The sequence below is a fragment of the Pithys albifrons genome, chromosome 5, assembly GCF_047495875.1.
Source record: "Pithys albifrons albifrons isolate INPA30051 chromosome 5, PitAlb_v1, whole genome shotgun sequence".
NCBI lineage: Eukaryota > Metazoa > Chordata > Aves > Passeriformes > Thamnophilidae > Pithys > Pithys albifrons.
In genome coordinates, this window is record NC_092462.1 from 28160633 (window position 1) to 28177644 (window position 17012).

Sequence of the window (17012 nt, forward strand, 5' to 3'; positions counted from 1 at the left end):
AATGCCACTTATAAATGAGAATCTTTCCAAACAAGTGCTGAACAGGGACTCGAGCTGGAAATCCCAAACACTAACTTACTATTTACAACAGAGACCTACTTGCAGTTAAGAAACCTCATTGAAACAGGAGAAAGACAAACCCTCTGTGTTGTCTTAGTTTCTCACCATATGGTACACGTGGATGGTTTCCATTAGCAATAGTATCTGATGTCCCAGCAGCTTCTGTTACTGAGCCAGTAAGGGGAATTGTGCTCTCATCAGATGCTTTGGCACCAGGAAGCTCTTTAAAGACTGGTGTTTCTTCATCTTGAATTTTATCAAGACTTTCATCTGATATCCTTGACAGTGCAGCATCTTTCTTTAACCGGCCTAAGGAAATAACAGGGCTGTAATTTTAAACCCAACCTACATCACTAGTACCCAAGTTTTCACTGTTTGCATCAACAGCATAGTTTAATGTAGATACAATAACATGGCTCCATTTCATACATACATTCTTTATTTATTTCTCTTATTTCATGTGAGAAAATTCTAGAGCATCTTTCTTTCTTTCTGTAAAATTCACTAAAGTAGGTAACTGAAGTAAAACACTGAGCTGTTCATCTATTAATGAAATCTGAAACTTTTCTCTGCATTTTAAATGCTGTATTTGTTCAAAGTAGCAAAGCAAATAAGCACAAACAAGCTAAGAGCTGTGATCGGCTCAACTTACTGTAAAGTTAAAGAAGCCACTTAAAGATGATCATTCTGCCAGGATTTTAATCTTTAACATTTCCTTAATAAAATATAAACCTGGTTATATTCCAGGTTTTATTGTCCTGTTTCTGCTTAGACTCTAGAAGTGAGCACTGCAAAGGATTGCGTAACAAGGCTTTGAATTTCTACCACTGCAGATTTTTAAGCACATTATACACATACATGAGGAACAGTTTAAGCACATCCTGCCTGTGGGTGGGGCTCCACTAGGTAATCTCAAAGACTGACCTACACCTCTCAAAGGCCCTTTCACCTCTGAAAGGTATTTTTCCATCATTTTACATCACTCACATTTCATCAAACAACTACTTACTTTCTATTTTTCTCTTCATCCAGGGACACACAAAAATCCAGACTAAGACAGCAAATACTAAGGACACGCCAACTGATATTAGAGCAATGGCCCACATCGGAAGTATCAGTCCCAGTACTGTGAAGACAAAGAAGAAAAGCCCAAGCAAACCATAAATTAACATGACTTAATTAGCCCAGGCAGTGGAAGAGCAGTCTGTTGCAGAAAAGCCAGTGTTCACTATGTATTGAAAACTAAGATGAATGAGCTGATGACTTTTATCATGTCCATTACTGCAGTATTCAAAAGTCTCGTTGAAATGGAAACATTTGCAGGTTTAGTCTTCCAATTTTCTCTTAGCCCACCATAACCTTATTTCCAAATAAGCTGAGGGTAAAACCCCCATGTCAGGACTGCTAAAACAAGTTTGCAGTAATTTTATACATTAATGCATGTTAAACCATGTTGCCCATTAGGGTAAGTATTTATCTGACCTTTGCTCTGGTCAATAAAGCCTGATGCTTAGCTTAATCTAAGCCATTATTTGCTTATGATATTAACTTAATGCAGCACTTGAGAGCTGAGGTTTCAGTCCTGCAATGCACAACCACCTCAATAACTCATGTTCCTGTAAGTATTCCCCAAGCAGAGCTCCTTGTGGTTGTTCAATGAAACTATCTGACTCTTAATGAAAAAAGAGCTTGGACTCTGGTCTTTCAAATCCTTATACACATTGCCTATCTTGAAACCTATGTGATAACTTCACCCTTGGGAGTAAATTTTGCCAGGACAGAGGCCTTGGAGAGTAAATATGTATTTCCCGAGTATCAAAAACGGAGTCCCACCCTTTTATTCACACATATTAGAGACTGCTAAGCTGAAACAGAAGGGACATTAAGATTCTTATTTATTTTGCTCAATGAGTCACTGCAGAGTGCCTGACCTACTTCTGTAGTACAACTAATGAGGAAATATTGGTTACACAGCTGATTTACTGTTAAACATCTTTGATACATAGCCAGTAAGACTTAAGAAAAAGGAGTAGTTACGTTATCTTCAAATGGGGAATGTCTTTTTATTAATTTCAGTAATGCTATGCTATGGAGTAGTCTACCAACTGCATTTATCTAGTCCATCTAGTGTGTTGAGTTTTAGAGAAAACAAATCTCCGTTTAAAAAAGGTCACTTTCTAAGCCTGTTTCCTTAATTTAGGGCCACATTCAGGAGTCTGTCTTCAACTGCCTGTTCATTCATGGCTCTGGGGCAATAATCTACTCTAAAGATAACATTTAATGACCACAGCATCCAACAAAGTATTTGAGATCACTGAACATCTTTTTTCTAAACTCTTTTGCTACAACTCTTTTGAGTGTTTAAATGTACACTGCTTAAATAAAGTAAACTATAAAAATATAAATGCAAATATATAACCACAAAATGTGTGAATATAAACATAAAGATCAAATATATAAATTCAAATAATATAAAAATATGTATTCATATAAAAATTTTGATAAACACAAACATATAAGTGCACATAAAATATACAAAACCATTAAAAAGTCCTTCAACTTAATTTCCTTCTACTGAGTTGGAATGAAGACACAACACTAAGGAAAGAAGATGCATTCAATGCAGAAATAGGCTGCAGAAAGAGTCTTGGGGTTTCTTATCATTAAAGGGAAATTAAGTAAATTTAAATAACAGTCACCCTGCCAGACCTGCCAGAAGAGTGACTCTGCTGATGCCAGCGGAGCAACAGTATTACACTGAGTGCAAACAGCCTACCCGTTCTTAGGCTGTGCTCTGAACCTTCCCTCCACAACATACATAACATCTCTGAGAGCTCAGCAAGTGTTCAGATTCATGAAGCCAAAGCAGGCAGCTCAGTAACTTCCCTTCCTTTAAAGAGGGATTTTTTTTGTAGCTATGCTCTTCCCCACTACCCAGAGTGATCAGGAGGGTGTGATAACACCACACTCACAAATAGAAGCATGAGGGGAGGTGAATGATTTTCGCTTGCCCTCATTAACTCCTAACATAGGAGACAAGCCTGTGGTGTTGGTGGCTACCTGACAGCACACTGGCAGAGCATCCTCATGCACTGCGGGAAAACTCCCTCCCGTGCCTCTCACCATGGATGGCTCACTCACCTGGTGCCCCTGTGTACATGATGGAAAACACATTAATAGCTATGGTAGCAGCATAAAACACTGGAAGTGCGCGGAGACCATTGGGTACAGGGTCTTCCTGCATAGAAATAATGAGAAAAAGGAAACATTAGATAGATTTTGCACCAGATTAATGTCAGCATGAACTACCATGAGGAAAACGTGCTCCCGAGCCAGTGCTTCTGGGGAAGCTTGACATTGTTGAAGGAAACCAGGGAGACAGGTTGTAGTTTCAGGTCAGCTGCAGACCTGCTGAGCAACCTGGTGGCAGGTTTCTTTTTGCAAGTGTGTCCTTATCTATTTTTGTCTCCAAGATGAGGAATCCCTTTCACTCAGCATGACTGAAGGGTGCCGAGCAGGAGAGGGCTCTGATGTTTTGGGACAAAACTACAAGCATCAATGCAACACATCCATCTTGAAATCTTACTCCTAACCTCTCAGTTTTTACTATGACAGCCTGGCACTTTATACCAGCTAAGAGAAACCTCTGAAATAGTAAGTGTCTGGCTGTGCGGAACAGGTACCATACATAAAGTGAGCATGCAGTGTTTAGCCTGCTGCCCACTGCAGCCTCGTACCCTCAGCACTTACAAGGAAAGACTCAGCTGACAGTGCAGCGGAAACACACCATGTGAGCCACGGACAAAGCCTTTGTGAGGAGACTGCCTTGGCCTTTTGAGGGGCTCTCAGTGTTTGCAAAGAGCCTGGCGAAGCTGAGAGCTGGCTAATGCGGTTTTGTTTCTTGCTGCCATGAGATAGAAAAGGGAGCTGAGAAAAGGCTGCAGCTGCCCTGTCCTATGCCCCAGTCCCAAAGCGTGATGCAGCATGGGCTGTATTTGCAGGGCCAGCTGCTACTCACAGACACCCCCAACGAAGGCATGAAGCCCTATAACAGGCCATGGACTCACAAGCTAGAAAGCTGCCTTTTTTATAATGCCACAGGCTGCTACCTGCTTATGGCAGAAGCTCTACAGATCTTACTACTGTGTGAATGGCACAGATGGCAGTGGGAATGCAATGTCCTTAACTTGAACTTTTTCTGCCCCTTGAATGCTTAAATAAGTGGCTTTAATATCAGAGTTCATGTATTTTCTTGACTAATTTCTTAGGTTGCTAAGTTTTGAATACTATAGTGGAACCTTTCCTCATCCTTTATGCAACTTGAGTAATTTTTCGTTCAAAGCTGAGTCTGATTAAATCTATCATCTGTTTTTATCACTGACATTTATTTAGATCAGAAATAAAGAATGATGAAGCTGAGGTTACAGGTGGTGCTATTTATGGCAAAAGAATTAATCCCTCATCTATTTAAGTTCCTTGTATAACTGCTAATATAGTGTCCCTTATTTTAGGTCATTGTCATGTGCTACACTTGCCCATTTTAGCAAGCTGAATGGCGTGAGAGAAATGGAAAAAAGCAGATAAAAGTGTTCTGGTTTCCAGTTCATGCTGGGTGGCAAGCAAGTAATCGTTGTCACTGGAGATACGTGGACTGATGTTACCTCAGATCACTAAACCCCATTGATTCAGGTTTCTCGAGAATCTACGAAATATGCAGATGCCCATCTTCTAACGTCTGATGTGCTGTAAAACCAAAGCTTAAAATTTCACAACTATAAAATACCAATTAGAGTATCTCCAAGAGAGCACTGCTCTGTTTAAATAGCAGTCAGAGGAGCTATTGCAAGGCTTAGTCAATGCCAGCAAGCTTGTACTAATACAGAAGCACTCTCAATGTACCATCTTCTGACCAAAGAGAATATACAATAATAATTATTACACAGCACCTTCTAAGCCTCAAATACTGGTAAAATTACTTCCTTCAAGCTTTCAGAACTACTGAAAGCAAGTACAGTTCAAATGGGTGTTAAAAAAAATGACTGGTCTCCTGTCCAAAAAGCAAGCCACAGACTTTCAACTCTGGAAATGCCAGCACTCAAATGGGAAGCTATAACACAACCTTCACAGTAAGCACACATTATGACAGTGACATTTCTTTACCTTGTTTAGAATGAAGAATCTAATCAGGACAAAGAGGACTCCAGACATCAAGCCAGATAACAGTGGGGAAATAAACCAAGAGGCAACTGTGTTGAAGAAAATAAATAATGAAACTTGAAATAAACAGTATTCTTGCATAATAGTTAATTAAGTCATTAACAAGCAATAAATTTAAAACAGTTATTGTACGACTAGAATGAATGCTCTGTATGTTTACTTACAACTGATGCAACTCAGTGTCCACTGACACTAACGTTGAAGTAACGCTAGGCACCGTTAGAAACGTCAGCCAAAAGCATTTCCTGATCATTTTTCAAGTTTAGCAATCAAATCCATCATAAAAGTTCCTTGTAGTTTGAATCAGAGTAGACCAAGAAACCCTTGTAATTTCCTAATCACCACAACCACAAATGTTGCATGCAAGTGGAATGTTGCTCACAGGGGAAGAGTCTCAATTTCCAAAATGTCATAGAAGCACCAATTATAACGTATAATGTGCATACATGTTTTGTAGGCCAGCACTGCAATTGTCCAGGACTGATTTAACTGAAGTAGGTGGCAAAACTCCCACAGATTCCAATAAAACCAGATATGGGCAGCACTCTGGAAACCTCATCCAGAGTGATTTATTGTTTGCCGCATGGTTAACAGATTGATTTTGCTGTCACTGCAAACTCTCTTCTACTTTCAACAGAATTAAAAAAATAAATGCATTGCTACAGAGAATTACCATGTCTTCAGCATCAAATCCTTTTAATACAGGGTTTAGGCTGCAGCTTGGGTTACAAGACTTCCAAAACAGTAACAAAAAACTCCATTACATCCCTGCTCGGATGTACCGATGTTGGCAATGGGAGGCTGTGAGTTAAACATGTGCTGTATGCCCAGCTTTGCCTCCCTGAAGGTGGTGGGTGGAGAAACATGACTGTGGGCATTCACATGATGGCATTCACATTGTTGAGAGCAAGAACAGGGTAGTATGAGCTGCCACAAAAAGAATTAGAAGAGGAGGAATATCACCTTGAAGAATGTCTCTGAGAGACAATGTGTCCTCAGCTTACCTCTGGGATAGTGCAACTTTTTGTCCTACCCCCTTTCTTCACTGGAGATGCACTGCAGCCCTTAATGAACATGGCACCAGTGCATCTTCTGAATGACATGATCAGGATGCAAAATAAATTAATGAGGGAGTTCTATCAACACAAATCATATATCTGGGAATGGCTTTTGCAGGCAGCACATGCTATTTTACATACTGTCACACATAAAAAGAGGCAGCACTTACCAATCTTGACAAGCTGCATCCATTGGACACCCTGCGTGCCAATTGCCACCAGAGAAAAACCAATTGTAGCACCTACAATGCAATGGGTCCCTGATATTGGGAGTTTCAAGAATGATGCAATTAGCTGCCAAACAGCAGAACCTAGAAAAAAACCAACCACATGGTATAAACAACAACAACAATAATATAACACAGAAAATTCTTTACCACATACCCACATTCTTTTAGAAGTGCTGCCTACACTCCACATGCATAATAGAGATCTTCTAAAGAGAGTTTTGTTACTGTTCTGTCTCTAAAATCAGATAATAAGACAGTTTAATAGCAGCTTTGAATGCTACATCTTACTTATGACTGTTTATGACTAGCATCTCTACACTTCACAACAGTTCTGCTTTTTTTTTTTTAAGGCTTTCGGTATTTACAGCTTGTCTGATTAAATACACAAACTGGTCCCAGTCTGCATCAAACTCAGAAAACCTCATTCTTGAGAGTTGGACCTGTAAGCTTCCAAGTGATCCATGTGAGGAGGTATTCACCATTTCACTAGTGAACTACCTGTGCTTCTAAATTTGGATACTACCAGAGAAAGGCTCAAATTGTAGGCCAGAGAGTTTTATGCCTCTTCTCAGTGATGCACAGCCATTCAGAGTCATCTATAGGAAAAAAGGACTGAGGAGTGAAGGACTGTCTCACTGCCTTCACTTGCAGCTCATTGATGAACTGGAGAAATTCATAACTGCAGAAAGGGTTTGTCTTAGTCATGGAGTAGCCAAAGACACCCTTGGCAAAAGGAAATAACTAACAGATGGTAGTTAATGGTCTATAAAGTAAATGCAACGTCTGGTGTCCCAACACCAGAACGGATGCTGATCAAGAGTGCAGGGAAGAAAAAAAAAGTACCCCAAACATCACTTTCAGTAGTTAGATCAGACCACATTTGCCCACCAAGCTCTTGAGCATGCAGCTCCATCCTTCAACTCACTTTCACTTTGTAAGGACCCAGGTTCCTTGCTCCTCTTGCCGTGACACTAACCTCAGGACAAGAAAACAATTTCGACAGTGACACAACTTTTCTGTGGACCTCATCATTACAGGACTCTTAGAAAGATCTCTTCTTCATCTTAAGACATCATGGCCTTAAGATTAAGTCTTCATGTGTTAAGAGGCATTAATGGCAGCAATCAGACTGCCAGGAGAAATCCTGAATTTTCTGGCTTCTGCCACCTCTTTTAACAGATCTGCAGCAGACACAGGTGATAAAGCAAGGTCACTGAACATAGGCTGTTACGCAAAATCTCGGCCTCCATCCTCAATTCCAGCATGAGAAGCTGGTTTAAAGATCTTGAAACAGAGCCATCAGCAAATGGTGATGTGCTGGTATCATATGCAGCTACATTTCGAAGTCAACCAGTTTGGAAGTCAACCAGTTTGTAAAACTGATCTCTCCCGGGGTACTATCCCAAAACAACTGTTACTTCTCTTGCTAGTGGAAATTCTAGATCAATCAAGGAACACCTGCTCTTTAATGTTTTGGCTTCTTTTGACCTGTACTAAAATAAAAATAAGTACACTCTGAAACCTTTGACATGAACTTGGAGACCAGCAAGTGGAAGTGAGGTGAAAGAGAAGTCAAATGGTTACACCTGTAAGGAGCAAAACAAACAGATAGGCCAACCATAGATATGTAATTACAAAATACTCAGTCAGAAAAACAGGGAAAATGCAAGCAAGCCACAGCTGCACTGCAAATGTGTAGTGAGGGCTGGCATTTTTTGTTGGTGGGGAAAAAGAGGGAGTATGGAATTATTTCTTATTTAATCAGTTTAACAGAACTACAGAATCACAGAATGGTTTGGGTTGGAAGGGACCTTAAAGATTATCTAGTTCCACTCTCCCTGCCACGGACAGGGACACCTACCACTAGACCAGGTTGCTCAGCTAAAAACAAACAGGAGAGTAAGAGGAAAAGTGGGTGGTCTGAGAAGAATAATGCACGATCCAAAGAAGTTTAGGGAAGAATATTAAGGAAGAAAATACAAATCAAGCCAGACCAAGACTTTCCTCTGGTGTTTGTAGTACCTTAACTACCTACACCAAAGCTTTAACTCCTCTTTAACATAAAATGTGTATTTCCAGTTTTTACATTTGCAAAACTAACCTAGGAAGCAGGAAGCTCACTGGACCTGTCACAGAGTCCCAAGTTCACTCTTCATGCATACTGACAATGTGGTTGCACACCCTTTCTTCTGATATCACCTATGCACAGAGGGCAGGCTGCAGACTGCCCTGACCACCAGTCACCAGCACCAGCTTTTGGCTCAGGGTGTGTTTCATGCTCCCCTGCTGCTGAAGGCACCACATCCATTCTCCTGAGGCCTTGGCGCTGTGGGCCAGATATAAGCCCCCATCAAATTCCACATCACCTGCAAGACTAGATTAGTACTTTGCTTTGCTAATCCTGGCTGGGATGTCCTCTCTGTTGGTGGCATCTCCTCAGTCACACCAGCTGCTGACCTCTGCTCACACCAGGACTAGCAGAACAACACTCAGGGAAATCCTGACAATAACCTGACAATTAGTTAATGATGGGGAAGTATTACAATTTACTCCCAAGAACAACAGTCCCTAACTTCTGATTTGCCTAATAAACAACATTTTAATATGCTATGAATTATTAAAAAATGCTACATTTTAAAATTTTAATCCCATTGGTCTCTGCATCTTTCTCTCTTACGAGAGAAGGTTGCCCTGAAAATGACCATCTGCTGTTTGCTGCAAGCATCAAAGGATCTTGCACCAACATCTGGAAAGAGGATACAGTGACTTTTGGTCTCTCCCAGACTGTTGACTCATTTAAGCCTCATTGAAATTCAGAAGCTAAATCCTTTCGCCAAAACATGATCATGAGGCATGAGAGAACAGGGTGGGGGAAAATGCAGAGTGAAAACAGAAAGAGGAAAAGAAAACATCCAAGAAGGCTCAGAGAACACACAGAAAAAATATCATACATCCAGAAAAAAGCTGGAAATGGATTTGGGGCAAAAAAAATTGAAATCTACATTTAGTAACTTGTGATTAATTCTGAGATTTAAAATGTGAAATTTCTTCTTAATGCCCTTACTGGAGGAAGGGCATGCAACTGGTCATGAAGTTCACACAGGCTTATGTAAATATGCATGCAAATAAGTTGTTTTCTTTGAGCTTCTGGCCAGTTGCCTCTGCAGGGGGTATCTGAGACTTAAACCTTTGCCCTGCTAGAATCAGGATGCCAGAAATAGATACAGAAGAGTAAAAGGACCCTTCCTTCAATGGGAATCATGAGTATCAAGAATGTGCAGGTCATTTACATTTCAGACAGTGAGCTTTCTCAGTAAGCAGAAGGCTAACTGATGCAAGTAGAACCCAGAGATGAGCTCAGCTGGTCAGAGCATGTTGCTATAATGCCAAGGTTGTGGGTTCAATCCCCATATGGGCCATCCACTTAAGAGTTGGACTTGATGATCCTCATGGGTCCCTTCCAACTCAGAGCATTCCGTGATTCTGTAATAAGAAACCACCCTACAGCCTGAGGGGAAGACCCAAAACCTGCAGCTGACCTTGCAAGATATCAAGAAAGAGGAACTGATGGGGGGTGCCCAAGAGCACTTGATGTGGTTTAAGGTGGCAGCCTCACAGAGGGATTGTCTAGGGAAGTGGCTGCGATCCCAGCAGTGATTTCTCTTCCCCTTGAGCAAGGAAAGGTGGCCAAACTTCAGAAGCAGACAAGGAACTGAGGGAACTACCTTCCCACAGTCAAGCACACAAAGCCACCTCTGACAACTCCAGAAACTGTCCCTCAATGTCCATTTTGATCCATTAAAATAAAAAATACTAAAAAAGCATGAAATCTTCCCCTTTCCCCAAAGAAACAGGAAAATAACCACATGCAGTAGAACTGCACAGATTCACCTCTCTCATGTGCAGGTCCTGCCTAAAAGCTATGAGGAGCTTAGAGGGGGGTAGGTGGAAATATTACTTAGATCAGGTTTAAGTAGGTTTAAAGAATAAAATTTTTAAGTGGAAAATGCCTTTTAAATAGAGGAGGCTGCAATACTTGTATAAATCACGCCACCCGGTCATGGGATGCCATGAACCTGCCAGACTGAGGAAGCGGTGGTGGGATGGAAGGGCTGGCCCCTTGCCTGGGCTGCCTCTCCCACAGTGAAAGGGTTTTCTTCATGCTGCCTCCTGTCCTTTAAAAGCAGGTTTGCTCCTTGAGGGAGCTCTCTAAAAGCTCACAAAGCCTCTTGCATATAAACAAAGAGTAAATACCGTGGCTTAATGTTATTTACCTCAGAATATGCTATTTGTTCTAAACAGAGGTTTAGTTTACTACTACCAAAAGCAGGGGAGCAGACTCTAAAGTATACTGACCTGTTCTCCGTTTGGGTCAGAAAAATTAAAGAGACCTTAAATGTGTGATTATTTATCTTTACTGTTCCCTTAGTTTTGCCATGGGCAAGGGTGAAGTGTACGACTAATTGCAATCACTCAGCTAGATAATCAGTTTAAGCAATGTGTTTGGATTTTCTCTAATTTTTTTTCAAAACAATTGCTTCTCATACATACTCCTTGCAAACTGCTGTTTTTGTAGAATCTTCTGTACAGACACAAATGCTGTGCTTCCCTATTTTCCATTTACCATAACAAAAATTCCCAAAATACTTTTTTTTCAGTATCCTATACATATATAGGATCCATTGTGTAAAACATTTCTTTTTGTCTATTAGTTAAATGGATGAACCATTGCAAAATGTAAGTTATTAGAAGCATTTAAAAAATGTAGGAGACTTAAATAGGAGTACAGGCCCCTACATTCACATAAGACCAGAGGAGCAGGTCCAGAAGATGGGTAGACTTAATTAACAATGTTCAAAATGAACAGGATGACAAATGCACAACAAACGTTACTTGGAATGGGAAAGCATTACTTACCAACCATTGCACTCACTTCTCCTGCCATCAGCAGTGGGACAGTCTCGTTGTACAGGTTAACATCAATGATACCTTTCCGAATTGTTTCTCCTACTTTTGCTCCCAGTAATACTGAGCCAGTGGTTTCAAAAACTGAAGCCAAAATGCAAGCCTGGCGTAAAGTAACGACACCAGAGCCCACAGCCGTGCCAAAAGAATTTGCAACATCATTTGCACCGACTGAAAAAGCTAAAATAAAAGCAATGATAAAACCCACAATGACCATCCACAGGCATTCATCCATTGCCATCTTTTCCCAAACCGTAGATTAGCTTCCCCTTTGCAAATAGTTAATAGTCAAGGCTGGAGGGCACCGCAACGGATTTGGAAAGCAGATTTCTTGTAAACAATGAGTTCTCTCTGGAAAGTGCTGGGTAGTGTTAGAATGTGAAGAAACTGCTAACTGCTGATTTTCAAACTACTATAAATACTGTTCATTTGGCTGCCTTTGGTCAGCAGTGAAACACTTTCCATATTTTGCTCCCAAATCAGTACAACTGCGATCTTCTGTCCTGCAATAGAGAAAAAAAAAAAACAGAGAAAAGAAAATTAAAAAAAGAAAAGGAATACTCAGCAGAGCCCATAACAATGTGTGTTTTCAGAAGTAAACAGATGATTTAAACCCATTAATGGGGTCCTACCTCAGCATGTGACTGCTCTAATCATAAAGCAGTTCAGAAAAGATTCAAATTAGGTCACCTCCAAAGTAACATGTTTCTTGCAGTATCAATGACCAAGAAAATATTTTGAGCAATTTAAAAGGTTTTAGAAAGTTTGAGTTTTCTCTGTGTCGAATTTACTGAGCAGAGCAATAAGCCCTCTTTCTAGCAGGAGGATTCTTCTTGGCTCTTTGCACACAGTGAATATAAGACATGTAGGGTGCATAGCCCACACCACACAGCCTGATTGCAGCTGATACATATCACCTAGCTCCACTGATCTCAGCAGAGCTCTCAACACTTTATCAACTGCAGCCATGAATGCACTTCTTTGAAAAATGATTTTAAATATATGTCTATCTAGGAAACACCACTGAAAATACTCTGAAGAGCATTAATATTCATCTGTTGTTGTTATCGCATCCCATGCAGTAAGAATATCATTTCATTACAGCTTTTCAGTCACTGAATCAGCACAATAATGTCGATATTTCCATGTGTCCCTACTGGTTTAGAGAAGTCTATTAAAAAAGTGTAACTAAAACATTGAGCTCTCTGCTCTTTCCTATAGATGGTTATCAATTACTAACAGTTATTATATTCAAGCCATTGTCAGAGATACCTTTTAGTTATTTTTTTGATAGCTTCAGTTTATGACAGTCTTTTGAATTACATCCTTATTAGTCTAATCTGATAGAAGAGTGAGCTCTTTCAAACCAAAAGCCTCAAAGAGAGAAAGGGATTTTAAAAAATAAAACCCTCACCATCCAAAGGACTGTTAAATAGGGCAATGAGGCCCACAGTGACATCAAGATGGTCAAAAGCTAGAAGGAAATTTTCCCAAACCACCTCCTCCAAGGGCTAATTCTCTTCTATTTGCAGCCACCACGAAGACATCCAGAGGCAAGGGGTTAAATGAACATTTAGCAGCAAATATGCATCAGCCAACTTCACATGTTTTAAGAAGCGCTTCTAGAGATCAGGGGATATCAAATTAAAAGCCCTGAGCCCACCTCCTGCTCGCTCTCAGTTTCCCTACAGTTGCTTCAATTTCATACCATATTCCACATGTAGAGTTACAAGATCATGTTTAATTTCTTTCAATGACCCAAATGCATTATGGGTCCTGCAGCACCAAGGAGGAAGGGCCCTCTGAAATAATGGCAAAATTAAAAATTAAAAGAGATTTTGCATATTCCTGAGATACTGGATCCTTGAGAACAACCAAGAGGAAAATACCACATCTATACGTAAGTGATTCCTACAAAAACTCTTAAACTGATGTCAAGGGTTGATGCTTTCTCTACATATACATATTCAGCAGAAAAGATGTCCCTCTTTCTTTCTCCAGGCTCCAAACTGGCTGAGCAACTGTTGCTCCAGTCTTTTCCAGACATGGAGCAGACATAAATCCTTGAATGCGTTACACTCTAAAATAACATTTCAGAAGGTCTTAACAGCTAAAAACATTTGTATAAGGATTTTTATACTCTGAGATTACATGAGAAAACAAAATACCAAAGCACATTTGCTGATTGAAGACTTGTTGCCTTTTTATAATTCATGAGCACTCAGTCCATTGAGTGGAAAAGGACTTGACAGAGACAGAAAAGGCTAAAGATATTTGGAAGAAACAAATATAGTTACCACTTTTTTCCTGTGAAATAAGACAAACACCCCACTAAATGCATTCATTAAAAAATTTCTATTACATGTATCAGATTTTTGCTAGAAGATGAAGTGCTGGACTGCGGTCCTTCCTTGATCCTGGAGATTGATTAAATTCTTCATCCTGTGTGGATTTACACAGTACCTTTGCCAAGTTAGCCTCGGTGCCCCAGTTTCTTCTCCTGAAAATGGGCAAAGCTGACTGAGGTCCATGCATGCATCCACAGGCTTGTGATTATATGAGACCCGTTTCCTTTGGACAAGCAAGATGAAAGCACACCCATATTCCCAACAGAGATCTGTCTTTTCTCCACTTATCAACCAACCTATCAGTTTACTCTGGTGACCCAATCTCTGGGATAAGCGGGATTGTGACATTCCCCCACCACAACAGAGTTCATGGGACAATGTTTGCCGAATCTGGCTCCTCCAGCCACAGCAAGTTCCTGCTGCTTCCAAAACACTAAGTCACAAGGTTGCCTTTATTAGCTTCCCTGGGAAAGGGTGGGGAGAAATCTTCCAGATGGTCCCAAAGAAATTAAGACTTCAAGTGTGTGTATATGTGTTCCTAAAACATCTTGTGAAGGCCAAAGAGTTTCCAAAAGTCTGTCAGCAAGGCTTTTGGCAAATGGCTCAGAGAGGCAGCTACATAAACTCCCTTCTTGTGAAATGGGATATATGGCCTCAGGAGAAAAAGATGTCTTAAGTAAGAAGTCACCCCTCCCGTCATTTTATGCAAGGTGATGGTTCAAAATAGAGCTTTCTCCAAAGCTTGTGAGGCTCAACTTGATGTTCATTGCATTGGCACAAGGGATAGAGTACAGAAACAGACAAGACTTGTCTTTAAGAAGATAAAAATCAAAAGAGGAATAAACACATGTCTAAAATTAACATGTAGGCTGCCTCTGAATGGCTAGGTGTTACTACTTTTAAACTTAAAAAATGGTAGGAGATTTTACATGCTTACAAAGAAACAAACAAAAAGAAAAAGAAAGGCACATATCTGCTGAGAAAGTTTTCAGAAATGCAAAATATCCCGCAAAGTAAGCCAGGAACTAAATACAGACTAAATCTTGTACCATGCTTCTTTCTAGAGCCCAAAATACATCTGGCATGCTCAGACATGTTGAGTTATGCTCCTCATCACCTAATCTAAATGAAGAGCCTGTGGTATTTCATGTTGTTACTGGGATGAAAAAGAAACTGGCATGGAAAAAACACCATGCAGTAGGGAATGGCAGATTATCTGCTCTGTGTGCGACACCTAGAAGTCACTCACCTCTTCCTCTCCTGTGCTCATTTATCTTTCATCAGTGTGCCTCTATACAGTGCAAATGCAATTCAACCTGGCCTGCCAGATGATAGAAACCTTGCCACTTACCTGTGGGACCAATACCACCTCTGCAGTCAGGTGCACCACAGTACCGTGGCAGACCCTGAGAGGAAAAGTTCATTTTCCTATTTTGGCTTTGGATAACTCTTCTTGAACCAGCCCAGACTTTTCTGGAGAGGCCGTGATACAAATTCACACTTGGGCATTAGCAGGGCAGAGGGACTGTGCTAGGACTGGGGAGCTGCAGGATCTGAAGCTGCAGCGTGCATCTCTGATAGCTATTAGTGTGAAGGGAAATGCAAGTGACACTTCAAGTTGTAGGGAGCTAATTATGCATTAAGGCAAGATTTTTAGCTAATAGAGTTTTCTTATCATCCATAATCAGCATACCATACTTGGGAGGTCTGAGTTGAAGCTTTTTAAGTGGACTTAGAGGACTTACATCTCAGTGAGAAAAATTCGATTTTTGGAAATGCTAAGCACGTTCCTCTGCCTTGCTGGCAGATGATCCAGACACCCCTCTTGGACTGTATTTTGTTGCTAACTAAACAGCTTGTTATAACTCTGTCAACAGAGAATGCTATTTCTTTCCTAAGGGAGAGATGAGGAAAAAACCTAGGTGGTGAAGCACCTTGATTCATGCACAATGACAAGCGACTCCTCAGGAAAAAGTTAGCGTCTCATGGTAATCACAAGATCATTTTAGGACATGTTTATATATGGACATTTACTAAGACAGCTCTTCTGGAAACTAGTCATGTTGCACTTTTAAGCCTAGAGAAGTTTTTAGTGAAAAAAAGTAATACAAAATTTGAAAACCAATGATGACAGGGAGTTTTTTTGGTGGGCGGGAAGGTTCTCTGACCAAACTGCTGCTAAAGAGAACACAGAAGTATCTAACAGCAGGGATGAATGGATAAATAAAAGCTCTGGACTAAGTTCAAAGTCTTGGGAAGCAATGAGAGTGCATTAACAACCAGCAATCCATCTGTATGACATAAAGGAAACAAACAGAGATCCCATAAATGTCCTGTAATCTTCTCTTCACAGAAAATTGGGGAAGAAACCTACTGCACTTACAAAACATTGAAAGGTATGCGGCTCATACCATATATATAAATCATACTGTATGCAGCTCTTCTACTCTCAGAAGTTGCACCATGCTGCAGCTGAAAATTTTCTTCTACTCTGGACTGGATAGAGATTCCACAAGGTTCTAATTTTAACTGATTTGTTGTTGCCCAAGTATGAGTAAAAATCAAAAGACAGAAGCTAGTATAGTGTTTCTCAAGATAACTCATGCAACTACTCCACTTTGCATTACAGCAAGGCTGACAAGGGAGGAGGTTAATTTCTTTTCCCCTGCCGTGCTGAAAACAGCAGACGTTTCATGATTGACAGTGGCACTGAATTTGTACCGACAGGCAGGTTCACTTCCACTTACCAGTGGCTGAAAAGTCTGTCTAAAATGCTTACCAGACAGCAGTTTCTAGGAGGTTAGTCCATACCTCTAATTTCTGTGTGTTGTTCTTTATGTAAAACCAATCTGTCAGACTGTATATAAACTCAGACCAGATCTGGCATTCCAGCCTATTGGTACTAAACACAACACTGCATAGAAACCAAGCGTGATTTATAACCAAACCTACTAACATGATTCAAATCAATAGTCCTTACCATTTCCAGTTCATGTTCAGGCCATAAGGCTCACAAGTTATTTACTTTAAATTAACAATGCCACATTCATGATATGAAAGGTAGTACTAATTCAAGTGATTCAAGACTACGAACATCCCTATATGGCTCTAAATTACATGCACAGGACTTGTCA

General features: G+C 40.4%; 1 protein-coding gene across 6 annotated transcripts in view; it reads right to left on the reverse strand.

Moving 5' to 3' along the window:
• SLC20A2 (solute carrier family 20 member 2) overlaps nucleotides 1–17012 on the reverse strand; it is a 57864-nt gene that overhangs the window by 21003 nt on the left and 19849 nt on the right. For 5 of the 6 annotated variants that reach the window (XR_011697892.1, XM_071556008.1, XM_071556009.1 and 2 more), the window contains 6 exons: nucleotides 11483–12033; nucleotides 6506–6646; nucleotides 5221–5306; nucleotides 3202–3298; nucleotides 1070–1186; nucleotides 166–369 (listed from right to left, as the gene is read on the reverse strand). Coding sequence is in view for 5 of the 6 variants with exons in the window: in XM_071556008.1 (XP_071412109.1) it covers nucleotides 166–369; nucleotides 1070–1186; nucleotides 3202–3298; nucleotides 5221–5306; nucleotides 6506–6646; nucleotides 11483–11771 (934 nt within the window). In the remaining variant the exon portion in view is untranslated. Of the gene's footprint in view, nucleotides 1–165; nucleotides 370–1069; nucleotides 1187–3201; nucleotides 3299–5220; nucleotides 5307–6505; nucleotides 6647–11482; nucleotides 12034–13892; nucleotides 14259–17012 lie in introns of those variants that run through there. The other variant, XM_071556007.1, reaches the window with a different exon arrangement.